This window comes from Camelina sativa, chromosome 17 (genome assembly GCF_000633955.1).
Source record: "Camelina sativa cultivar DH55 chromosome 17, Cs, whole genome shotgun sequence".
NCBI classification, from domain to species: domain Eukaryota; kingdom Viridiplantae; phylum Streptophyta; class Magnoliopsida; order Brassicales; family Brassicaceae; genus Camelina; species Camelina sativa.
Genome location: NC_025701.1, coordinates 281988 through 308056, shown reverse-complemented (window position 1 = coordinate 308056; position 26069 = coordinate 281988). Strand labels below are relative to the sequence as shown.

At 34.9% G+C, this 26069-nt stretch overlaps 6 protein-coding genes across 6 annotated transcripts; 5 read left to right on the top strand and 1 right to left on the bottom strand.

Annotated features, from left to right (window-relative positions):
* On the top strand, positions 12–3482 carry LOC104754258 (CBL-interacting serine/threonine-protein kinase 9-like). Its single transcript, XM_010476399.1, has 14 exons — positions 12–414; positions 822–884; positions 998–1069; positions 1299–1406; positions 1510–1590; positions 1687–1740; positions 1862–1987; positions 2067–2156; positions 2287–2412; positions 2506–2613; positions 2716–2832; positions 2922–2978; positions 3092–3166; positions 3255–3482. Exons 1-14 carry the CDS (start codon positions 223–225, stop codon positions 3330–3332), a joined length of 1347 nt encoding a protein of 448 aa, XP_010474701.1. The 5' UTR covers positions 12–222; the 3' UTR covers positions 3333–3482.
* Positions 8214–10017, top strand: LOC104754257 (3-ketoacyl-CoA synthase 1). The gene has a single exon (XM_010476398.2). The coding sequence runs from the start codon at positions 8384–8386 to the stop codon at positions 9968–9970; it is 1587 nt and encodes a 528-aa protein (XP_010474700.1). The 5' UTR covers positions 8214–8383; the 3' UTR covers positions 9971–10017.
* LOC104754256 (protein IQ-DOMAIN 1-like) lies at positions 11648–14330 on the bottom strand. The gene is made up of 5 exons (XM_010476396.2): positions 13958–14330; positions 13561–13860; positions 13133–13378; positions 12688–12828; positions 11648–12597 (listed from the first exon to the last, which is right to left on the bottom strand). The coding sequence occupies exons 1-5, from the start codon at positions 14066–14068 to the stop codon at positions 11812–11814; spliced, it is 1584 nt and encodes a 527-aa protein (XP_010474698.1). The 5' UTR covers positions 14069–14330; the 3' UTR covers positions 11648–11811.
* LOC104754255 (60S acidic ribosomal protein P1-3) lies at positions 14723–15929 on the top strand. Its single transcript, XM_010476395.2, has 4 exons — positions 14723–14818; positions 14981–15063; positions 15401–15616; positions 15701–15929. The coding sequence occupies exons 2-4, from the start codon at positions 14992–14994 to the stop codon at positions 15752–15754; spliced, it is 342 nt and encodes a 113-aa protein (XP_010474697.1). The 5' UTR covers positions 14723–14818; positions 14981–14991; the 3' UTR covers positions 15755–15929.
* LOC104754254 (pyruvate dehydrogenase E1 component subunit alpha-3, chloroplastic) lies at positions 16749–18799 on the top strand. Its single transcript, XM_010476394.2, has 3 exons — positions 16749–17190; positions 17412–18189; positions 18345–18799. Exons 1-3 carry the CDS (start codon positions 16954–16956, stop codon positions 18620–18622), a joined length of 1293 nt encoding a protein of 430 aa, XP_010474696.1. The 5' UTR covers positions 16749–16953; the 3' UTR covers positions 18623–18799.
* LOC104754253 (28 kDa ribonucleoprotein, chloroplastic-like) lies at positions 19197–20743 on the top strand. Its single transcript, XM_010476392.2, has 4 exons — positions 19197–19684; positions 19920–20021; positions 20117–20425; positions 20511–20743. The coding sequence occupies exons 1-4, from the start codon at positions 19256–19258 to the stop codon at positions 20565–20567; spliced, it is 897 nt and encodes a 298-aa protein (XP_010474694.1). The 5' UTR covers positions 19197–19255; the 3' UTR covers positions 20568–20743.

Sequence of the window (26069 nt, the reverse complement as noted above, 5' to 3'; positions counted from 1 at the left end):
GGGTGGGGGGGTACACGTGGCGACAAGAGGCGCGTGAATCACAGACGCTCCTAATAAATCTCTGGCTCGTCCACTTCTTCTCGTTCGCCTTACATTCAGCCACTAGAAGAAGAGATCGAGAGAGAGAGAGAGAGAGAGAGGATCACATTTTTTCTGAGATTTTTGATTCTTTCATCGGATTCTTTTTTTTGTGTGTGGTTTTTGTTCGGCGGTGATTACATAATGAGCGGGAGCAGAAGGAAGGCTACGGCGCCGGCTAGTAGGACGCGAGTTGGAAACTATGAGTTGGGAAAAACTCTTGGAGAAGGCAGCTTCGCTAAAGTCAAATACGCCAAGAACACCGTCACCGGTGATTTAGCCGCTATCAAAATCCTCGACCGTGATAAGGTCTTCCGTCACAAAATGGTTGAACAGGTTCGTTCGTGTTATAGTGTGTTTCTTGAATACGTAACGAAATTCACGTACGTACGGATTTTTTTTAATAATAAATATAATTAAAGAACAGTTTAGTTTTGTGATTAGGGACCTACATGTCCTAGGTAGGTATTAACGTTATACTATTAGTACAGTATTATTAGGTTGATTAATGATTGACTAGAGTTTTAAAAATACTAATACTTTAAAATTTTCGAATTTATATGACTGTTGTGTATATACGGATTTGAAGATCTTTTGGAACATCTATGATCTAGTTAGGACATGGATTTTGTTTTGAAACTGGCTCGCATCTGAGCAAGATTTAGTTTTTGTTATGAGCAAGGTCTTGGAGATTTAATGAGAGCATAAATAATGGAAGTTTCCTTTTGTTTTTTGTTGTGCAGCTTAAAAGAGAAATATCGACAATGAAACTTATTAAACATCCAAATGTTGTTGAAATCATTGAGGTATTGATTTGAAGAAGCTTATCACTTTCTTTTTTTTAGTTATTCCTTAAATGCTAATATTAGTTCTGAATCTTAAGACGAGACACCTCTATGTTCTGTTTGTGTGGATATAGGTTATGGCTAGCAAAACGAAGATCTATATCGTTCTTGAGCTTGTCAATGGAGGTGAACTTTTTGATAAAATCGTAAGTCACCAAACAAACACTGTTCTTGACATATTTTTGTCATTTTAAATCAAATTGAGTTTTGATCTGTAAACATCGCTTATGAGAGTTGGCAACAGATGTTGAGAGTTTTAGTAAGATGTCCCTGTAATCCTGTATATATAAAGATCAGTTCTAATGCAACACTTAGAGTTTCCTTTGTCTGTTCTTTACTAATGTCATTCTTTTGATTTGTATCATATATATATAGGCGCAACAAGGAAGACTTAAGGAGGATGAAGCTCGGAGATACTTTCAGCAGCTTGTCAATGCTGTGGATTACTGCCACAGTCGAGGGGTCTACCACAGAGATCTCAAGGTCTTTCTTTTTGTTTCTTCTGTACCTTCTTCTTATTTTCCTGCGTTATGATATTTATCCTGTTCAAGTTTTCATATGCTATGTGATATGTTGCTTGCTGCAGCCTGAGAACCTGATCCTTGATGCAAATGGTGTTTTAAAAGTCTCTGATTTTGGGTTAAGCGCCTTCTCACGGCAAGTTCGGGTAATGCCTTCGGCTTTTTCTATTGGACATCATGGAAACTTGGCTTCTGCTGAAATTTGATTCAAGTGTTCTAATCATTATTCTTTTTGAATGCAGGAAGATGGTTTGCTCCACACAGCTTGTGGAACACCAAACTACGTTGCTCCTGAGGTATATACGTACTTTCAGAAGTAGAAAAAGCAAAGCATATAGAGTGTTCTGTAGACGCTCCAAAGATAGAATCATATGTAGGCTCTAATTTCTAGGGCATATTTGTTTGACTTGCGGTCAGGTTTTGTCGGACAAAGGCTATGACGGAGCAGCAGCAGATATCTGGTCTTTTGGTGTAATTCTATATGTGCTCATGGCTGGTTACTTGCCTTTTGATGAGCCAAATCTCATGACATTATACAAACGTGTAAATTTTCTTTTCCTCTGCTTCTTCTTACTTACTTTTTCTCAGTACCTTTTGTAATCTCATCTTTGGTGTACTTCAGATATGCAAGGCTGAGTTTAGCTGCCCACCATGGTTCTCTCCTGGTGCCAAGAGAGTCATTAAGCGTATTCTCGAACCCAGCCCTGTAACCGTAAGCGCCTCTTACATGAATGCATAGTTGTGAATTTGAGACTTTAGATGCTGTCAACTTTAAGATCAAACGGTCTTTAATGTGCAAGAGCTTAACAATACTTTGTTTTTTCTTTGTTTCTATATCGCAGAGAATAAGTATTGCTGAGTTACTAGAAGATGAATGGTTCAAGCAAGGATACAAACCGCCATCATTTGATCAAGATGATGAGGACATAACCATAGATGATGTTGACGCTGCTTTCAGTAACTCCAAGGTAAAAAAAAACCCAACCGCCATTTTCCCAATATTCTCTGTAGTTCATTTAAAGTAAAGTAACTAATATTACTATGTTGTTCCGCTACTATAGGAATGTCTTGTGACAGAGAAGAAGGAGAAACCTGTATCCATGAACGCTTTCGAACTTATCTCTAGCTCAAGAGAGTTTAGTCTTGAAAACTTGTTTGAGAAGCAAGCCGTACGAACTGTTTTTCTACTTACTATATGTTTCGATTGTCTAATATTATCATATGCATATATGGGGTCGTCTAACTAATGCTGTTCTTTTTTGTTGTTGCAGCAACTTGTGAAGAGAGAGACACGGTTTACGTCTCAACGATCTGCGAGTGAGATAATGTCGAAAATGGAAGAAATAGCAAAGCCATTAGGCTTCAATGTCCGCAAAGACAACTACAAGGTTTGTTCGTTCGTCTTCTTGATTTTGTCTGTGTCAATTTATGTCTTTGTGGCTCCAACTTTATAAAACATTGTTTGATAAAATCGCAGATAAAAATGAAAGGAGACAAAAGTGGTCGTAAAGGCCAGCTCTCCGTAGCTACAGAGGTAAGAAGAAAGATAGGTTTTGGTGATAACTACACTCCGGTTTAGTTCGGTTTTAGGATTTTGGTGAATACTGTTGTTATCTAACTGTTTTGGTTTGGTCATCGGTTTAATAGGTGTTTGAAGTTGCGCCATCGTTGCATGTGGTAGAGCTTAGGAAAACCGGCGGTGATACCCTTGAGTTTCACAAGGTAATAATGTTTCAGTTCAATCTTTATCCGGTTCAGATCCGGTTAACACGCCGAACAATTGGTTTATGTTTGAAATTATGTTTTGCAGTTCTACAAAAACTTCTCATCTGGATTAAAGGATGTAGTCTGGAATACTGATGCAGCCTCTGAAGAACATAAGCAATAAGATATAATAACAAGTTGTTTATCAATTCAGATTTTTTTTTAATTAAAGTCGAATTTGTATAATGAATTAGTAACATTTGGAGTAACATTTAAAGAATTAGTAATTCATTATTAACATTTAAAGAATTAATTTGTATAACTTTTTGTTGAATTAGTAACATTTGGAGTTGGCAAAATTAAAATATATTGCTAACAAAAAGAAGCCGAACTTATTAGAAGTGGGCTTCTATGGAGGAGGTATAGATCCTTAGGTTAGCGCTTAGCCATATGCGATCTGCCTCAAAACTCGGTTTTGGCTTACTTTTATGTTTGACTCAAACGTCAAAGTCAAACAGTTGAATTAGTCAAACGTCCAATAAATGAAAGGGATCGTTGCGTAATAGTCGGGAAGTTCACTAATTGAGTATAGTTGAAACAATAATATTGTCACTTTATGGTTACGGTTTTGGCAAGTGGCAACGATTCACACTTCACAATGACACAATACCGATATGGAATACAATGATAACATAATTAAGACTGGCAACAAAATAAATTAACTGGAAAACCAACGTACAAAGTGTGAATCTAGATTGTTTTTTAAAATAATGGATTGGTTAACAAACTGCAATTCCAAAAGTTAATTGTTATGCTTTATAGATATACTAGAATTGGATCCGTGCTAGAGCACGGGTTGAAATTTCTTCTGTATATTTTGTAGTTTTTATTTAAATCACTATATATATGTGAATGTTTTATTTGTTTTGAAAGTCTTTTTTCTTTTGGGATGAAACATTATGCCATGAAATCATGTTCTGAATATGACTTATGAAATAATATCTATTTTATAAAATAGTCTAGTAGATTTACATTTTGATCCGTGGTACACTGCAGGTTAATTTAATTGTTAAAAAAAAAAAAAATTTGTTTGTTAATTTTATTTGATTTGTTTAGTTTTTAAAATTATATATTGTATTTTGATTGTTAATTCTATGACTTAACCCACAATATAGCGCATATTAATTTTATGACCAAATATGTAACATATGTTTGTCAAAATCATTTTAACCAAAAAAGCCTCTACCAAATAATATTATTCGAAACTTTAATTTAATCTGAGAAATTATATTTCTTGTAATTTCAATCCGTGCTCTAGCAAGAAATCAAATTTCTTGGATTTTTTTCGTATTATAGTGACATATTATTGACTCAGGCTATAACAAATCAAATTTGAGTGTTTATAATTTTAAATTTTTGATCTATCATATATTTATGATATTCTTAAAAATATCAAATTAAACATTTTTAAAGTATGACTTTGAATCTTTGTCTAGTTTTGTCAATGTGGTTGAGACATTTTATACATTTTTTATTCATCAGTTGAGCAATATATGTCCGTTTAAAAAAGTTTAAATTACATCATATGTAGAAAAAATTATAAATTTTATTAACTAAATATATTATATAATAATTTAAATACAAAATCAAATAAAAGTGAAAGAAGAATCACATATATTTGTTTTAANTTTTTTTCGTATTATAGTGACATATTATTGACTCAGGCTATAACAAATCAAATTTGAGTGTTTATAATTTTAAATTTTTGATCTATCATATATTTATGATATTCTTAAAAATATCAAATTAAACATTTTTATAGTATGACTTTGAATCTTTGTCTAGTTTTGTCAATGTGGTTGAGACATTTTATACATTTTTTTATTCATCAGTTGAGCAATATATGTCCGTTTAAAAAAGTTTAAATTACATCATATGTAAAAAAAATCATAAATTTTATTAACTAAATATATTATATAATAATTTAAATACAAAATCAAATAAAAGTGAAAGAAGAATCACATATATTTGTTTTAATTAGGTTGAAAGATTTCCTTATCTTTTAAATGTTACCTATAATTGATTTTATATGTTACTATAATTAACTAAATGCATATTATCCCTAATTACCAAAAATCAAACTAACCTATATATTATGATACACCTAAATCATGAATGTCATAAGTCTATAATCAAAAAATCATATATATACTTATTATATAGTCTACAAAAATAAGTTATGTACTTCCCAAATATTAAATAGGGGGATACTATTACACACACAAAAAATGGTTGTATATAGCCAATGATAAGACTATACATTGTCCATGTCAATGATAAAAAAACTTGGAAAGAAATTGTGGCGGATAAAAGACCTTAAAATTTGTCGCTACTTTTGTTGCTAAATCCATAAATTTTTCAAAACAGATGACTATGATTTAGCAACAGAAACATGTGTAACAGAAAAATTGGTTGCTTATTAGCAATTTAGCATAATAAATCTATAATAGTCGATATAAAAAGAAAATCAGTAAACATTTTGTCGTCGTGTTGTAATAGATTAATACCATGATTCAATATTATCCATTTAAATGGTTTTCAAACAAACACTGTATCATCTACTTTTTAATCGTTAAAAATAAATATTAATTTAAGGAGTAATTCATTTTTTTTATAGGAGTTAAGCTAAGCCTACACATCTGTTATCATTCAGCAGCGTACTAAGTAATACAGTACTATGCATATGATATTACACGGCCAAAATAAACCCTTTTATCCATATAGTTTTAAGTAGACTAATATCGTTTATTTATGCTGCAACCATTTAAATTGTTAGTCCTTTTTTATATTATTGTATAGTTGTGAAAATATGTGTACATACATATTCATACATTGATGACGGACTGGTTTCTAGTTAGTTGGTATTAAGCCGACCAACATTAATTGTTGGTTTATGTCCACACATGGGCACCAGTCCACCATTCAATATCATCATTACCCCATTTTTTTTAACAAATTTATGCTTAGATTTAATCTGTTTATTAATTAGTTCTCCACTGTTTACATATGGTCATTATACTGTACATGTATACACATAAACCTAAAAATATGTATTATTAGCATCTGATGATGACCTGGATCGTTCTTATATTGAAGTTAGAGAGTTGGTACGTACTGTCGAAACATGTGTTTCGTGTATCACGATTAATCGAAACGACATCGTTGGAATGTTGTATTTTTCTCTGTAATTTCCTAATATGTGTGAAATTTGGGTTTATCTTGGGCTTCTAACTAAAAACCAATTGGCAATTAGTAGATTGACCCTAACTCTTTATATATTAATGATAATCCCTTCAAACTTCAGATGCGGGACTTGGATTGTATCCAACAATATGTATCGAGTTTACTGTCTTATTTTGCTTTGTAATAATCAATAGCTTGGAACATTCTTTAGAGAAAAAGTATGCTTTTTGGTACTCGTTTCAATTATTCTTTAAATATGTCAAGATAGCAAGATAACAAAATAGATTTGGTATTCTTACGCTAATAATAACTAATAAGTTGCTTGCTGCTGGTTGAAATGATTTTCAGTTTTTCACACTACAGCGCACGAAATATACGGAATGTTTTTTTTTGTTGGTTTGTTTTCGCATAAATTAAAAAGTTCTATCAAAATGGAAAGAAGATGCAAAATAAGCAAAGATCCAAAGATATTAATTATAAATGATTGGCTACGTTATGATACTATAAATATTTACAGAAACTATTTGCATTTTATCAATAACTTTATCATATTGGAAAACAAAACAGAGAGGAGTCCACTTTAGACCTAAAATCCGATCATTTTTAGTTTACCTACAGATTAAGCTACTAGGTTACAACTTACAACTACCCCATCTGAGATTCTGAGGTCCATTTTGGACATCTGGACACAACCAATTTTATTATGTATATAACAGAATACTCGAAAATAAATATACAAACCCAGCATTAGTGACTTTTTTTTTTAACACTTGTTTTTTTTTTTTTTAACACTTGCAATGACTTCTTTATAATTCTAATTTATAAAGAAATATGGTAAATAATTTGTTACATCAACGTCTTAATGAAGACAGCAAGATTATACATAAATTGATAATGACAACAATATTGGAACAGCTAATAATAATATGGATGGTATACATATATATAATGAAAAAATAAAAAAATCGAAATGTGCGAATATTGATAGGTAATAATAGTATATATATAACTCATTATGAAATTACCATGGCCCATAATAAGGAGTTTGTATCCATGAGGGATACATTTTTATATAAAAAAAGAACAAACTTGGAATTTTGGGGACACGCTTTCGTCTACCACTGTAATTGCAAATTGGACAGCAAACGCTTCTCATTGAATGAAAGAAACGTTTCTCGAACACGTTTCTTCCTTTTAATCTACAATATACTACAAAAATATTGTATCAGATTATATAAATTCGATTGATCATCCCCGAAATTTCTCTCACTCGATTTTGTATACACATATACGCTTGCTAATTGCTATGCTAATGAAGGTTAAACAATAATAGAAAGTTATGGTTTAATGAGAAATTATAGTAGTAGAGTACTTGTCTCTGAATAACAAATTAGGTTATAAACAATAATAGAAAGTTATGGTTTAATGAGAAATTATAGTAGTAGAGTACTTGTCTCTGAATAACAAATTAGGTTATAAACAATAATAGAAAGTTATAAGATGCCTAAATTTTGATGTATGAAACCCCAAGTTATGATCTACCATATGACTTATGAGATTCAGCTGGAATTTGCTAGACTTTTTTGGTGAAAATGTTACTCCATTTATAACTTGCATTGTTCGTGTGAACAAAACATGACAAAATAATCTGACTAGTTAATTTAATTATCAAGGTCCCATGTAAGTAGTTGAGCTAATAGTAGTATCTCGGAACCACCCACCATTAAATTCGAATATTATTCCATTTTTTGTTATTTTTAATCTTATTTCTCTTTCTTGCACTTAATAGCAACTCTATATATCTCTCCATTCCTACTTGCCCTAATTTCACCAAAATCCTCCTAATTCACCTGTTTTAGACTTTCCATTCTCGTTTTCTCTCTCTCTCTCTCTCTTTCTCTTTCTCCAAATTTGTGTATCGTTTAATCATTAACATTGTCCTTCAATCTTTGGTTCCAGTTTAAAATATTTCGACCCAAAGCTGTACTGATCATGGAGAGAACAAATAGTATAGAAATGGATCGAGAGAGATTAACGGCGGAGATGGCGTTTCGAGATTCATCATCGGCCGTTATAAGAATCCGTAGACGTTTGCCGGATTTGTTAACGTCCGTTAAGCTCAAATACGTGAAGCTTGGACTTCACAACTCTTGCAACCTCACCACCATTCTCTTCTTTCTTATCATTCTTCCCTTAGCCGGAACCGTGCTGGTTCAGCTAACCGGTTTAACGTTGGATACGCTCTCCGAGCTTTGGTCTAACCAGGCGGTTCAACTCGACGGGGCCACGAGACTCGCCTGCTTGGTTTTCCTCTGTTTCGTTTTGACCCTCTACGTCGCTAACCGGTCTAAACCGATTTATCTAGTTGACTTCTCCTGCTACAAACCGGAAGAGGAGCGGAAGATATCTGTGGATTCGTTCTTGACGATGACGGAGGAAAACGGATCTTTCACAGAAGACACGGTTGAGTTCCAGCAAAGAATCTCGAGCCGGGCCGGTTTAGGAGACGAGACTTATCTGCCACGTGGCATTACCTCAAAACCGCCGAAGCTGAATATGTCGGAGGCACGTGCCGAAGCTGAAGCCGTTATGTTCGGAGCCTTAGATTCCCTCTTCGAGAAAACCGGAATTAAACCGGCAGAAGTCGGAATCTTAATTGTAAACTGCAGCTTATTCAATCCGACGCCGTCTCTATCGGCGATGATCGTGAACCATTACAAGATGAGAGAAGACATCAAAAGCTACAACCTTGGAGGAATGGGTTGCTCCGCCGGATTAATCTCAATCGATCTCGCCAACAATCTACTCAAAGCAAACCCTAATTCCTACGCTGTCGTGGTGAGCACGGAAAACATAACCCTAAATTGGTACTTTGGAAATGACCGGTCTATGCTTCTCTGCAATTGCATCTTCCGGATGGGCGGAGCCGCGATTCTCCTTTCTAACCGCCGACAAGACCGGAAGAAGTCAAAGTACTCGCTGGTCAACGTCGTTCGAACGCATAAAGGATCAGACGACAAGAACTACAATTGCGTGTACCAGAAGGAAGACGAGAGAGGAACAATTGGTGTCTCTTTAGCTCGAGAGCTCATGTCTGTCGCCGGGGACGCTCTAAAGACAAACATCACAACTTTAGGACCGATGGTTCTTCCGTTGTCGGAACAGTTGATGTTCTTGATTTCGTTGGTCAAAAGGAAGATGTTCAAACTGAAAGTGAAGCCGTATATTCCTGATTTCAAGCTAGCTTTCGAGCATTTCTGTATTCACGCAGGCGGTAGAGCGGTTCTTGACGAAGTGCAGAAGAATCTTGATCTCAAAGATTGGCACATGGAACCTTCTAGAATGACTTTGCACCGGTTTGGTAACACTTCGAGTAGCTCACTTTGGTATGAGATGGCTTATACCGAAGCTAAGGGCAGGGTTAAAGCCGGTGATCGACTTTGGCAGATTGCGTTTGGGTCGGGTTTTAAGTGTAATAGTGCGGTTTGGAAAGCGTTACGAGCGGTCTCGACGGAGGAAATGACTGGTAACGCGTGGGCTGGTTCGATTGATGATTATCCGGTTAAAGTTGTACAATAAACGGTTGAACCGGATAATTATTATATATGTAATTGTGTTCTTCTTGATTGTTTTTTGAATTTTTTTTTTTTAAAATGTAAGTTGTCGACTGAAAATATATAATTTAATTAATTTTATGGATGTGTGTTTGGTATACGTTAGTTGGTTTTTTGATACTTTTGGGTAAACCAGAAATTTGGATATTTATCTCTAGTCAAACAGAATTCTAATCCACACTATCTATGTGTTCACACACACCCATAATAACTCCATAGATCACATATAACTTGCACAATAGCAAAAACGACGCTGGCTCCAATTAATTACACTTTATTTAACTACTTTTTTTTTTTTCTTTTCCTTTTTGCGAAGTCGTGGTGCGGATTCGTTCTTGACAATAATTTGGAAAAATTATTGACCAAATGTTATCCACTAGTTTAAATTTTTTAATAAGAGAATCCGAGAATTATATTCTAACAAACAGTTCCATTACAAAAGTTATCTTAGTTTTTGAAAGTCTTGATCCATGATAATAAGTTAATAACAATGTACGGTTCTCTTGAACCATTAGTTCGGTCAACAACTTGTCTAGGTCGAGGTGGTTGTACTTGTACCATCATCTGCATTACTGGTTTGCTGCCAACATATAACAACAACTAGAAAAGCAAAAAAGAGAAAAACATAAATTTTATAAAAAGCAATGTCAGTTTAATCAGTGTCTTTACTAGTCTTCAATGCACTAGACCTTTCAACACATTAAATTGAAACACGTTTACCACTTTTCCCAGGAGGCTGATTACTTCACCTTGCACGGTTGAAGTACTTTTGTTGTATAGTGCGTCGTAGATCACTTTAAGGCCCAATGGGCCGTGTAAGAGAAGATCATTACCTCTTCGCGTGGTGAGATCATCTATGACGCATCCTTTGAAGTCTTGCCATACACTTTAATCCCCGTAAGTTTAGGTCCATTAACGTTGAAAGCCTACATAAATATGGGCCATAAATCCAGAACTTGCAATCCCCGCCGTTCTGATTCCGCAGTATCTAACTACATGCCGTTTGTACAGTTTCACCTTGAGAAACATTTGTGTTTTCTTTGATCCAACAAACATTACTAGTAAATAGCCTTGTTAACTAGATTTTCTGTTTTTATAGGTTAATTTGACATTATAAATATAATTTCAAAATTCAGAAAAAAACTTGTATAAGAAACAATATATATTTTTGGGAATCTAATCATGTTTGTGATATCAGAGGTGAAGGTGATAAAGAATTGTGTGTAAAACGTCAAAAGACAAGACTAGTGATGTTGGGGAATCATGTCACATGGGTGATGTCCTCTTCTCGTGTTTCAAGTAGCAAAAGTTGCAGCTTTTTTGCCTTTTTAGCTCATTCTCAAAAGGTTTAAGAGTCTCACTTTTGTATCAAAATCACCAAAAACGTAAATTATGGAGCCAAAGTGGAAGATTCAAACTTTTTATCCAATTTTTAAGCCTGCAAAAGGCCAAAATAAAAAGATCTACCAGCCATTCATTTATAAGAACAGAAATATTTTGTAGATGTCACTGTTTTTGTTTTTCTCTTTAAACGATTTGGTGATTGCAATATGTTGGCTTTTAGAATGCAAATAAACATTTTTTTTAAAAAAATCCACTAATTTAACATTTTCAGAAATCTTCAAAGTTACAGAACAATCGGTTAAATAAACTTTTCTTCCAAGGACAACATCAACCTCAACACTCAACATCAACGACAAAATTATAAATGTTTTTTTTTTTCTTTCTGCTGAATATAAAATAATTAAATGAAAGAGAACTAAGATCGTGACCGTTGATTTGGCATCACCAAACAAGTCATCTAAGCTAATTCCTAAAGTCACTAGTAGACGCTGGAGGGATCTCAGCAACACCATTAGACTCGGTGCAACATGAAGAGTAATTCGATTGTTGGTCTAACAGTCCACCAAAATGTGAACCAGCCACACTCTTAAAGCTTGGGCTCCTCAAGCTAATATTGTCCTCATACTCCGGTGGTGGTGGGATCGGATACGAGAGCCGTTTCTTGACCGAACCCGCACGGTCCCTCTCGGGAGTCGAGGGTCGTTGCTTCGGTGCGCTCTGAGACCGGATCCTGGCCTTAGCTGACTCCGTACTTGCCATGTAATTAGGCAACAATGATGCATTATTAACCATTGTGGTACTAATGCTACATCCACTCCTAGCTGTGAAACTATAATTAGACCTCAAGCTTGGTGTGTTTGATGTATAACTATAAGCTGCTCGGTCCCGGTCTTCCCTCGGGTCTCTCTGGCACCGCGGACTAGCTGACCTAATATGTATTGGTCTAGACTTAGCCGGAGATGGAGTGGCTGGGAAATTATTGCGGGATTGGTAATGGTGGCTAGTTCTTGATGGGGAACTAGGTCTTTGGCTACGACTCGGGCTTCCGGTTCTTGCTCTTGAGTAAGGCTGTGAAGTGTCGATCTCAACGGTTTTAACTGAAATCCTTTGGTCAACCGAAGCTCTACTACTAGGTCGTTTATCCCACGGTCTAGTAGCCATCCACCGGTCCAGCCATTTTGGTCTTTCCTCCTCGAGTTCTGCCTCGTGGTCTCCTCCCGCGGATTGGTTACCAACCGCTCTCCACATCTTCCATTGAAACGAAACGGTCTTATCAACAAGCTCAATGTATATATATATACTATAAGCTCTTTACTTTTGCCGGATTAGTAATTTTACCTGTTGAGAGAAAGCCTGAGACAAATTAGTCTTCTCCTGTCTCAATGCTGTGTCCCGTCTCCGTTGTAGCATCGCTTTCACTTCGTCTATCGTGTGTGGTCTGTCATCCCAATCTTCCGCAACGCTGCTTCCTTCTCTTGACTGTAACAAATCCATAATCAAATTAACATAGTCACCAGATATATTATTAAACTGTGGGGATAATTTGAAAAGTATACCATAAATGTAAAAACGTAAACACAAATGCAAAACGTAAACAAACAATCAAGGCACACATATTTTACAGAACCAATGTGAGTGCCTAAATTAGACAGGCATGCTAAAAACTGCGTAACCATATCTGTAACTATAAAGCAGAACATGTCTATAATTATTAAAGCATCAATTAATAATGATATAGTTTAGGCAAGGCCTTAGTCCTTAGAAGGCTATAGGAATTACTAACCATGGATTGTCGATCTGAAATATCTTGAAGATAACGAGATTCAAAACCAGTGTGGGACTCGCTGAAGGCGGATTTGCGACTACCGTCATGAGACAAGCGTTTGCGTTGGTCAAGCACGCGAGACTGGACTCGAACCAGAGCTTGCATACACCTTAAAGTCATTTTGGCTTGCTTTCTCACATTATGACCCCTTACCAATGCTTGTAGCTTCACTAACCCTTTTAATGCTCGTAATGCTCTTCTTGCCTAAACCATACACCACCATATTAGAAAGAACAACACAGCTTAGATAAAAAAAAAAAACAAAAAAAAATCTCAATCTTTTACTGTTAGATCTTGTATAGGATATACAATGTTAATCTTATGTGACACATCACTGTCACAATAAAGTGGTCTATAACTCAAATATTGTTAATTAATTTGCTCACCAAATATCCTCTGAAAGAAGTTTGGATAACAACAGCAGCGTAATTTTCTCTAGCGTAATAGGCCCGCCTCGGTGCGACCATCTTAGATGCTGACGTGGCGACGGAGGAGACGACGGACGGGGTTTTTCCGGCGTTCGATGGCGTCGTCGTGGTTGCGTTACTCGGTGCTGTCTCCGGGGAGGTTAGCGAGTTTACGTTAACTGATTCTTGCGGTGGTGGCGGCGGAGAGATACCGGAAGGCTTCAACGGCGATTCCTGAGTCGCCGGTTTTCTAAATAACCACCGTCTCTTCTCTCTCTTCTGTTCAAGAAACAGAGCAAAACAGATATTTTCTTATGAAAAAGTCTCAAACTTTATTACGGAAGCCAATAACAAGATCTAGAAAGAAAGAAGGAACCTTTTCCTCATCATCTTCGACTTCGTTATTATGTTCTTTCTTGGTCGGAGATCGGAAAGCTCGCTTCACGGCGGTAAGCCAAGAAGAAGAAGAGCCGCTCTTTTTCCCCATGGTGTTTTTTACTTTTTGGTGTGGTAAGATGAAAGATCACTCACTGCTCTATTATTAACAACATACCACTGTCTTTGTGTGTGTTTCGGTGTTCCGTGAAGTTGAGATTTACTTTTAGATTTTTGCAAGAAATAAGGAGAGAGAGAGAGAGAGAGAGACAGCAAGTACAGATAATCTTTGGTTGCTTGCTTGTGTAAGAACTTGCTCTGACCACCTCTTTTACTGCAACCACGACTGTGTTATTTTCTTCTTTCTTTTTTAATAATTCTATCTCTCTCTATCTATTATATTATTTTGTTTGCATCGATATTAACATGCATATATTCGTTATGGGTCCGTCCATGTTGATTGATGATATACCGTGCGGGGTAATATACCGTGCTACAGAGAGAGAGTGAGAGAGATTGCACGTTGTTTTTTAAATTAGCTCGTTAATCTATAAATTTGTTATAATGACTTTCATAATGAATTCTTTTTGTTACTCGACTAAATGCTAATTAATGGCTTAGAGCATGGGTATTTTTTAAAAATTTATACAGAAAAGGGTATAAAGGCCTAACTTTAAGAAAGCCCAATAACCTCAAACTGTCTGTTTATATTAATTGTAAATGGGCTTAACTTTTATGGCCCATAAACTTGGTTCGATACAAGCTTTATAAGAATCTGCCGTCTCTTTGTCAAAAACCCTAGCCAAAGTTTGTTTACTTCTCTGGAGCCGCGTTGCCAAAGCATTTTCGATCGTACTCTAAGGTACTCGATGACTCTCCATTTCCTTCTATCGTAGATCTTTGTTAGCTTTTTGCTCTCTCTGTTATGTCATAATCGTTTTGATTTTTGAATAGATCTAAAGTTTCGATTTTTGGATTCCGATTTATGAATAATAGGCGATTAATACTTTGTTGTTCGTTTCAGGAAAAAAGAAAATGTCGACAGTGGGAGAGCTTGCTTGCAGCTACGCTGTTATGATCCTCGAAGACGAGGGTATTGCTATCACGGTATCCTTCATTCTCTCTTTTGCTTATACTCTCCTTTGTCTAAATCTGAACTCGTCTATTGTATTGGTATTGAAGTTTAAGGATTAGGATCCCTTTTTGGTTATGTCATAGTCAAAAATCTGATTTTATTTGTCTGAAGATTGCTTGATCTATTTGTCTGAATTATTTTGTTATAATTTGAGGTGTCAAGTATTTAAAGTTTGATGACTGATTGGTAGAGTTTTATGTTTTGAAGTAGTGTTTTTGGTTCTGTCTAAATTATGTTTGCATTGGTGTGTTGAATTGTATGAAGATCTTTGGTTCTGGTTGTTTACATCCTTGATTTTTGTGTTGATAGGCTGACAAAATCGCTACTTTGGTCAAATCTGCTGGTGTGAATGTTGAGTCTTACTGGCCAATGTTGTTCGCCAAGATGGCTGAGAAACGTAACGTGACTGATCTCATCATGAACGTTGGTGCTGGTGGTGGAGGCGGTGCACCAGTTGCAGCTGCTGCTCCAGCTGCTGGTGGTGGTGCTGCAGCTGCCGCTCCTGCCGCTGAGGAGAAGAAGAAGGTAAATGGAATAATAAGATATTAGTCACGAAGAGTGTTTGTTGTGGTCATTTTTATCTAATTTTGTTAAATTTGTTAATTGTAGGAGGAACCAGCAGAAGAGAGTGACGAAGATTTGGGTTTCGGCTTGTTCGATTAAGCACATTTACTTGTTTTCTTCTACTTCGTAGTTTGCTTTTATCGATTTAAGACACTATAATTTTGTCGTACCTAGCTATTACTCTTTTGGTTTGTTTAAAGGTCTATTGATCTTCGTTTTTCGAATCATATGTTGGATAACTCAAGTTTCCATTACTCAGCATTTTGTTTACATTTTTCTTTGAAACCGTTCGAGATAACTAGTCTAGATGGACTAATATATACGTCCATCAATGAAAGAATATATCATATAATATAGAAAGCGATCGGGTCTAATAGAATTATAGAACAATCACTATGTGATAGGCTTTTTTACATTATAGTTTTGCTCGGCCCAGTGGGCCACATGTACTAGGCATGTGGGTTGAGAAACATTTTTGAACATATATATGGTGTTTCGCTGTTACGTATCTGCGTTTCTTTTCTTTCTTCTGCAGTTGTACATTTGTACGTCTATTGGCATAAGTTCCAAATGGTGAAAATGATATGGGATAATTAATTAATTAAATTGAAAGGTAAACTTAGACAATAGGAGGAGAACCAAAGTAAAAAGTTTAGAATTATACAACTACTATTTTATTCATACTTAAAATTTTTTTTTTATTATTTTATTCATTTGCCCATGGTTTAATTCAATTTCCTTGTTTTAAAGTCACAAGTAGTAGTTGCATCTATAACTCTATCTACCTGCAAACTACTGGTGATGAGAATAGTTTACCATATTTTCGTAATTCCATTTATTTTCTTAGCACTCATAATAATAATCCTAATCAAAATTTTATTTATAATTTTTGAGAAAATAATTCCGGGAATATGTAATGTACAATGTTAAAATTAAAAAGCATGTGCTATTCTGGTAAAGATCTTTGTTTACAAAAATCAAATTAAGAAGAAAAGTGATTGTGTTGAGTAGTTTAAGTTAGGATTGTGATAAGTAGTAGATCCGATCTTCAAATAAAGATATACAGAAACTGAAACATTGGTATTAACGAAAAATAGGAGTTGGGTGGGTCCAAAAAATCGAATGCGAGTGTAGAAGTAGAAGAGAAGCCCTTCTCCTCTCTGCCTCTTGTTTTTTTTGTTTAACTCTTCCAAGTTCCTTCCAAACTCTCTCATCTCTCTTTGTTCTCTCCGCCCTCTCCACTTGAATCCCCTAGATTATAAAATTTCTGATCTCATTGGTCTCTCCATTCTCCGATAATGGCGACGGCTTTCGCTCCAACCAAGCTCACTGCCACCCTCCCTCTCCATGGATCTCAAGAGAATCGTCTCTTGCTCCCGATCCGATTGGCTCCTCATTCTTCTTTCCTCGGATCCACCCGTTCCCTCACCGCTCATTCTTCTCGCAGGCTCAATCACGCTCACGCCACACGTCGTTCTCCTCCCGTCGTCGGTGTCCAGGAAGTTGTCAAGGAGAAGAAATCCATCAATAGCCTGGTATTATTCTAAAGACTTATACTTTGTTACTAGGTGGAGTAATATTGTATACGTAATTACCAGATTCGTGTTCATTCTACTGATCCTAGCTAGTATTTATCGAACTCTGTGACAGAATTGTTCATTCTAGGACTTAAAGTTGGAAGCTTTATATAGTTCTATGTGCCTTGAATTTGTTGAATTGATTAAGGAATTGATGAAAATTCATGATTTTTTTTTAGTTGATAACCAAAGAGGAAGGATTGGTCTTGTATGAAGACATGATACTAGGTAGATCATTCGAAGACATGTGTGCTCAAATGTATTACAGAGGAAAGATGTTTGGTTTTGTTCACTTGTACAATGGCCAAGAAGCTGTATCCACTGGCTTCATCAAGCTCTTGACCAAGTCTGATTCCGTCGTCAGCACTTACCGTGACCATGTTCACGCTCTCAGCAAAGGTGTCTCTGCTCGTGCTGTGATGAGTGAGCTCTTCGGGAAGGTCACCGGTTGCTGCAGAGGTCAAGGTGGATCCATGCACATGTTCTCTAAAGAACACAACATGCTTGGTGGATTTGCTTTTATTGGTGAAGGGATTCCCGTCGCCACTGGTGCTGCGTTTAGCTCAAAGTACAGAAGGGATGTCTTGAAACAGGACTGTGAAGACGTCACTGTTGCGTTTTTCGGTGACGGGACTTGTAATAATGGACAGTTCTACGAGTGTCTGAACATGGCTGCTCTCTGGAAATTGCCTATTATCTTTGTTGTGGAGAATAACTTGTGGGCGATTGGGATGTCTCACTTGAGAGCCACTTCTGACCCCGAGATTTGGAAGAAAGGTCCTGCTTTTGGGATGCCTGGTGTTCATGTTGACGGTATGGATGTGTTGAAGGTGAGGGAAGTCGCTAAAGAGGCAGTCACTAGAGCTAGAAGAGGAGAAGGTCCAACCTTGGTAGAATGTGAGACTTACAGATTCAGAGGACACTCTTTGGCTGATCCCGATGAGCTCCGTGATGCTGGTAACAAAATCTCTCCTTCCTTCTACTTCTTTACTGCTTCTCGTTGAAGCTTGTAGTAGTGTATTTATCTTAGAATTGAACAAACCTTAGAAGTTTAAAGCATTTTTGATGGGTTACATTCGAATTTCGTTACAATCTTATTTTTTTTTTGGCAGCTGAGAAAGCCAAATACGCGGCTAGAGACCCGATAGCAGCACTGAAGAAGTATTTGATAGAGAACAACCTTGCCAAGGAAGCGGAGTTAAAGTCGATAGAGAAGAAGATAGATGAGTTAGTGGAAGAAGCAGTTGAGTTTGCAGATGCGAGTCCACAGCCCGGTCGCAGTCAGTTGCTAGAGAATGTGTTTGCTGATCCAAAAGGGTTTGGAATTGGACCTGATGGACGGTACAGATGCGAGGATCCCAAGTTTACTGAAGGCACAGCTCAAGTCTGAGAAGACATGTTTAACCACAAAGCTGTCTACTCCTGTCTTTGGCTTCTGTTTGATGTTTTTATATATCTCATTAAGTTAAATTTCACAGAGAATCAGTTTGAATCATTTGAACTTTTTGTTGGTATGTTTTGTTGGGTGTTACTAAATTATCACAAGGTTCTTCATATTGTTTTACTAGATGTTAATCTCTTTGCTGTAAACAAAATGAAAATGTTATCGGATTCTACTCAAGTTCCTAACTGAGTTATCGAAAAAGGAATGGAAGATGAAGATCTCTAAAATCCTGAGTTAACTAGCTAACATGATGTTCAACTGATTAATTACTTTTATTTTTTTTGGCAACGAAGCATCAGCTCGCTGCCGTATATATTACATAAATACATTCGGCCTTATTTTCTCAAAAATTTCTTTGGTCTAGTGGTAGGCTTCATGGTTCATGGGTACGATACGCTTATAAGCTTATTTTCTGTTATTTTTCGTCCGGATTTTAACGGGTTAGAAGAAAGAACCGGATCGACCCGATTTGTCGTCGTAATTTCGATTTCATTATTTGTTTTTTTTTTTTTTTTTTTAATTTTTATTGTTTCCTGTCAAATTAATTTTATTTTATTTTGACTCACTCTGGTTTCGATAATGGCGGCCTCCTCCTCCTGCTTCGCAATTCCCTTATCTTCTTCTTCTTCTTCTTCTTCACGAACGTCTCACAATGCCATTCCCAAATACAAAACCCTAATCTCTTCTTTTTACTTAGAATCCCTGAAACCTCATCAGTTCCCTTCTTCCAATTCTTTTCACTTGTCTTCTCTTTCTCGTCCCTTTGTAGCCCAACAACCACTGCAACCTAATAAGGTCTCTTCTTCAGAATTATCAGTTGTAGAAGAAACGAAACCAGTAGTACAAGGAGAAACTGATGGAGACGCTGTCGTCTCCGAAGCAACAGCAGCAGCACCAGTAAAGAAACCGAGACCTTGCGAGCTATACGTGTGTAATATCCCAAAAAGCTATGACATTGCTCACCTTCTTGAGATGTTTCAGCCTTTTGGCACTGTTATCTCCGTTGAGGTAAATTATTGTGTCCTCACCAGTTTATGTTTGACTGTGTGTGGCTGTGATTAGTTCATGATTCTTATCCAGATTTTTGTTGATCCCACAATGCCTTTAAAGAAATTTCAAACTTTTTTACTCTTTTTGAACTTGATTCATATACTTGTCTCCACATACTTGTTTTCAACTCTTTTGAGAGTATATGATGATTATAAGTGAAAGGTTTGTGGTATTACTTGATATGATCTGGCAGGTATCGCGAAATCCTCAGACGGGAGAGAGCCGTGGAAGCGGATACGTTACAATGGGTTCTATGAACTCTGCCAAAATCGCTATTGCTTCTCTTGATGCAAAAGTAAGATCTTTAGAAACCATTTAAAAGCTCTCTTTTTGCTTCTTCTTCATTGAGCTTTTTAAAGTTGAATGCTTTTTTGGTTTCTTGCAATGAAGGAAGTAGGCGGTAGGGAAATGCGGGTTAGGTATTCTGTTGACATGAATCCAGGAAACAAAAGAAACCCTGAAGTCTTGAATTCAACTCCAAAGAAGATTCTCACTTACGAAAGCCAATACAAGGTTTATGTTGGGAATCTCCCTTGGTTCACACAGCCTGATGGTTTGAGAGAACACTTTAGCAAGTTTGGGACAATCGTAAGCACGAGAGTGTTACATGACCGTAAGACTGGTAAAAACAGAGTCTTTGCCTTTCTTTCTTTCACAAACAGCGAAGAACGTGACGCGGCTCTATCATTGAATGAAACAGTTAAGTTCGTTATCCATTAAAGGATCTTGAAATAAAATACCTATCTGCTCTCTGGTTTCCTTTTAACACAATCTCTCTTTGCAGGAATATGAAGGTCGCAGGATCATTGTCAGACAAGGTGTTGAAAAGAGCGATGCGTGAACCAACTGTTCTGTTTTTGCTGTAGTAATGTCTTCTGATATCTTCAACGAGGTCTCAAGAATGTAATGTAACCTTTACATATTGTATCCATCTCGATTTTGTTTTTCACCCATATTATAAATAATATTATCCTCTGTATGATTCTCTTTACTCACTACTCTATAATTGAAAGGTAACTGTCAAGTGTCTTATTACTTATTAGTCTCTCAGATGTAATGCATCGCAAGTTTAACCACATTACTACTTGCTTCCTCGAATTTCCAAATAAGAGTTTGGAACAACGACATCTCAGTCGAACATCTTGCCAAACACTGGTGTTCATGTTGTAGACTTAACTCCGAAGATCCGATTCGGAGCCCCCTAAATGAGGATTTAGGATCCTTGACTTGCTTTGACAAAAGGCAAGAAGAACCAGAGATTTTTTTTAAAGGACACAAAAATAAATGGGTTTTAGATTTGTTGAGGCCCATGATTAAAGCAGCAGTACTAAATTCTTGGCCCAAATCGCAAACCGAAGCTTAAACCTACTTGTTGACCAGCCAAAAACCCCCATGAAGAGTGGATTAAACCGGAATCATGTCGTGAACCATTGATAAAGTAGAAAGTATCTTTTGTCGAAAAGTAAAAAAGTATCTTAAACAATACAGGGCAGGAGCAGGAGTCAGGAGTCAGGAGTACACTATCTTTCTTCTTTTATTCAAATGATTCGTTTTGCCACTTTCACTTCATACTAGAATTGTTTTCGTTCTGCATTACCTATGTTTCTGTTTTTTCACTAGCATCTTTCTATATTTTTTTTTGAATCTAATGTTAAATTATATTCAAAAGAAAAATAAACTATTTTTACAACCGTAGCTCAGCCTGTTTAGTAGACCAGTTCATTTGGTAAACAGAATAAAAACCAGCTTTTAGAAAAAACCAGCCTCTAATAAAAACGTGCTTGAAACCAAGCTTGAAGTTTGGTGCCTTCTTCCTTTGGCATCTTTCTATTTCAATATTCAAAACTATCATACTGCTTCTTCTTTTTTTCTTCTTAATCATTAGTTCCGCACAGTTCGATCCTCCAATACAATTGGGATAATATAAATAATAATATTATTAGTACTATTAACTTTAAATATTATATAGAAGATATACAATAGTTTTACTTACATGAACAAAAACAAGATAATGCAAACCAGAGATGATAGTGCAAACCAGATGGATTCACCACTGAAAGAAAAAAGAAAAAAAAGCTTAAAATGAATCCAATTAAGATGCGAAAATTGCGAACAATTAACATGGAGGATTTGTTTAATGAAAGTTATTAACACTCACCTAATTATGATTTGATGGTTTATCTCGTTGAAAAGTGTATTTTTGCATTCATGTCGAATATGACCTAAGATTCAGAAAATGGTCATCGTGCTTATTTATATATATATATATATATATATATATATATATATAATAGTGGCTTTCTATGTTAATTACTTAATCGTGGTTGATTAAGAAAAATATGAATCTATATATATGGAAATGTATGTACGTACAAACACGTATAAAGATGTATCATACGGGATTATATGTGATGTTGTTACATAGGTGTCGTGTTTTTTTTTTTAATATGTGTCGTGTTTGTCCTTTATTAAACATGGATTATGATTTGTTTTAAACATGGATTATAATTTGTTTTGATTCTTTACAAAGAAAAAGAAAGACAAATATTTTTGATAATTAGGTAATATACAACTGGGTCTAATCTTATTATATAAAGTTGGGTTTTGAAAGTTAGTCATTAACAGGATTTTGACATGTGTCAAGTTATCAATATGAAATTTTGACATGTGTAAATGTTAATATTTAATAGGAGAAATTTGAGATTACAACCAATAACAAAATATTTTGTTTTAAACAATATTAATATTGTAAAAAGATAATTATCAAAAAAATTCGAAATTTAAAAAGTTATTTTATGATCGTATATATAGTCTCCTTATTATTTAAAAATAACTTTTAAAATTCGAAATTATAATTTTATTTATTTATTTTTCAACTTAAGTTAATAATCTACAAAAAAAATAGAAATGGGATTAAGGAAAATATACAGTTATTTATTATTTCTAAATTTTGTAACAAAATATTTTGTTTTAAACAATATTAATACTGTAAAAAAATAATTATAAAAAAATCAAAATTTAAAAAGTTATTTTATGATTGTATATATAGTCTACTTATTATCTAAAAATAACTTTTAAAATTTAAAATTATAATATTATTTATTTATTTTTCAACTAAAGTTAATAATCTACAAAAAAAATAGAAATGGGATTAAGGAAAATATACAGTTAATTGTTAATTCTAAATTTTGTAAATACTCACTTCTATATAAACATCGATCGTCTCATATTTTTCACTTTACAAAATAATTTATTCAAAAACACTTCTTTCAACTTTGTTCTATTGGTAAAACTATTTTAATGGAAGATAAATTTTCTTATTTTTAAGACCAATTTTTTCTCCATATTTTCTCCTTTTTCAGTTTGGAATACTTAAGATTAATATGTTGACCCAAAATAAAAGATTAAAATATGCGTCTTCTTTTTCTAATAGTGTATTTTAAATTTTATTGTAGTATTTTTAGATTGTTCTCTTTAATATATCTTTCATCTTTGAATTATTTGGGATTCATATATTAACGTGCTTATAATTTTCTGTTATATCTATAATTATATCAAATTAATTTTCTTCTAATTTCTCAACCTTTATTGGTTGATCATAGACTCTTTTTTTTTTGTGCAAACATAATCGTTATCATTTATTCAATCCCAAAGGGAGATAACGAGTAGAAGCTCATCAACCTAATAGTTGGATAAAATAGGCTAATCAGACACAAGCTTACAACAAACATAGATAGATAGGTTGGAGAAACATAAATCGTTGTTGATATATCCGTAGGAGCTCGGAGACTGTGACACCCTGGTTTGCGGATAGGTTCAAAAGAATTGATTTGGCCACCTATGTCACCAAATTGCACTTATCTTTTCGGTCAAGGATCCTAGGAGAACTCCAGAGTTAAGAACAAGTATTATCGGAAGTGATTATCGGAACTGTGCGAGCGAGAACAAAACACAGGGAAAGATCATATGGTGATGTGTAGGATCGGTAAACAAGTATTTAAAGACTCCTGGACGTAACAAACTGATCGTCGGATATGGGTGGTCCCACAGGCCGTGATTAGACGTGGGGCTCACTAAGCAAGGTGGCAGAGACAGACTCTACATCATGGTGTATCAAAGACACTTCCACAAATACATTGGAAAATTTAACATTAGTTACTATCAAAAGATTTGATACGGAAGGAGAGGTTTAATGATGGGTTGTATTATCAAGATCATTAAGCCTTGATTAGTCATTAACATTGGTTGTCGGAGCAAGCCAGTTTTTGATAGCTAAAAGACGTGAACATGTTCTCTCCATATAGGAGGAGGGCATAGCCGAGGTTCTCTCGATGGTAGAGGAGGTTGGACGCAAGGTTATCTATGCAAGGGAGGAAGGTGGAGGATGTTGGACGCAAGGTTAATTATCTCCCCAAAGGAGGAAAGCGGAGCCAAAGTTCTCTCCGTGGTGGAGGAGGTTGGATGCAAAGTTCTCTTCATAAGGGGGGAAGACGGAACCAAGGTTCTCTCCATGTTTGGTCATACACTATTGTGATGATACATCATTGATTAGTATATTATGTAATATCTTTTTGTTCGAAATTTTTTTGAGCCAAAAATTTTAGTAAATAAAAAAACTATGCAAAAGTAAAAGTAAAGAAACATATAAAGTAAAGAAATTAATGTGTTCATACAGACATTTCTAGGTGGTGTTAAAATATATATTTGTAACATGCAATATATTTAGATGTAAAAAAAATATACTTTTAATAGTAATATATATAAAAGATTTGTATATAGATATAAATCATTGTATTATAGCAAAAAAAAAACTTATAAAGAATGTACAACAACTTTTAATATATATTTTTTTAAATTTAATTTATTTACAAAAATTTAAACATGCACATCGGGCGGATCCTTATCTAGTTAATTATATAAACAGATATAAAAAAATTTAGCAAACAAAAACTCAAGTTGTTTTAAATATATATATTTTTTTGGTATGAAGTTGTTTTAAATATATTTGATGGATAAAGTAATAACTCGATACCTGTTTTAAAAAAGTAATAAGTAGTGACAATTACTATTTTGGTAATTCCATATATTTGGAATCTGTAGGCGTCACATCAAATAAAACATAATAGTATTAAATTACATTTCCTTGGCGATGATAAGAGAGGTCATAAATAAAATTCCCAACTATGCCTAGATGTTGTACAGTCGAACTTAGTGAGGTACATGTCGACCCACTATAAATTCTTAACTTTTTTTGTAATCAAACGTTATTCCTTTCGATTGCTTTTCTGCTCCCTCCAAATATTTTTACTTTTTTTTAGTGGGTATTATGCTGATGTAATGTAATTCATTTATTTTTATTTATACGATATAAATTATTTGCTTTGAGTTCCACTTCCACGACCACTCATGCACTCGAACTCAGATAGCAATATGAACTCCTTTCGTCTTTTCCTCTTTTTTTCCTGTCAGAAAAGATTTGTCATGCTCTCAATAGATAAATTGCGATCAATCTTATCGGTAAAAATAGAAATGTTTCTTCTTTTAGATCTGATCACCCACGTGTTATAATAAAATACATAAAGGGGGTCAGCTTGCTAGATGATGAATATATATGGCTTATAGTATATAGTTAGGGGGCCATCGTGATTTACAAAAAAAAAACGCGGTAACAAAAGTATTTAGTGAATATACCGTAAAAATAAATTGGATTAGAAATGTGCAGATATAAACATGGGTTAATTAGGAGAATACCACAATTTTGAAAGTTATTTAAGAGAATACCACAACAACATTTTTTCATTGGAAAATACCATAGGGCTCACGTTTTTTTGGAGTGAAAAGACTTAATCACCCTTTTCTATTTTAGTGTTAGATAGAAAGAGTGAAATATTTGGTGTGATTTTTTAAAATAGCATGTAATATTTATATTTTACATGTTATATTGAACTAAATAACGTTTAATTGTAAACCCAAACCGACAAATAATCTCGTTTTAATTGTAAAATCTAAATCATAACCATCTAATTTCGTTTTAATTGTAAAATCTAAACCCTATAACCATCTTATTTGTGNAAGGGAGGAAGGTGGAGGATGTTGGACGCAAGGTTAATTATCTCCCCAAAGGAGGAAAGCGGAGCCAAAGTTCTCTCCGTGGTGGAGGAGGTTGGATGCAAAGTTCTCTTCATAAGGGGGGAAGACGGAACCAAGGTTCTCTCCATGTTTGGTCATACACTATTGTGATGATACATCATTGATTAGTATATTATGTAATATCTTTTTGTTCGAAATTTTTTTGAGCCAAAAATTTTAGTAAATAAAAAAACTATGCAAAAGTAAAAGTAAA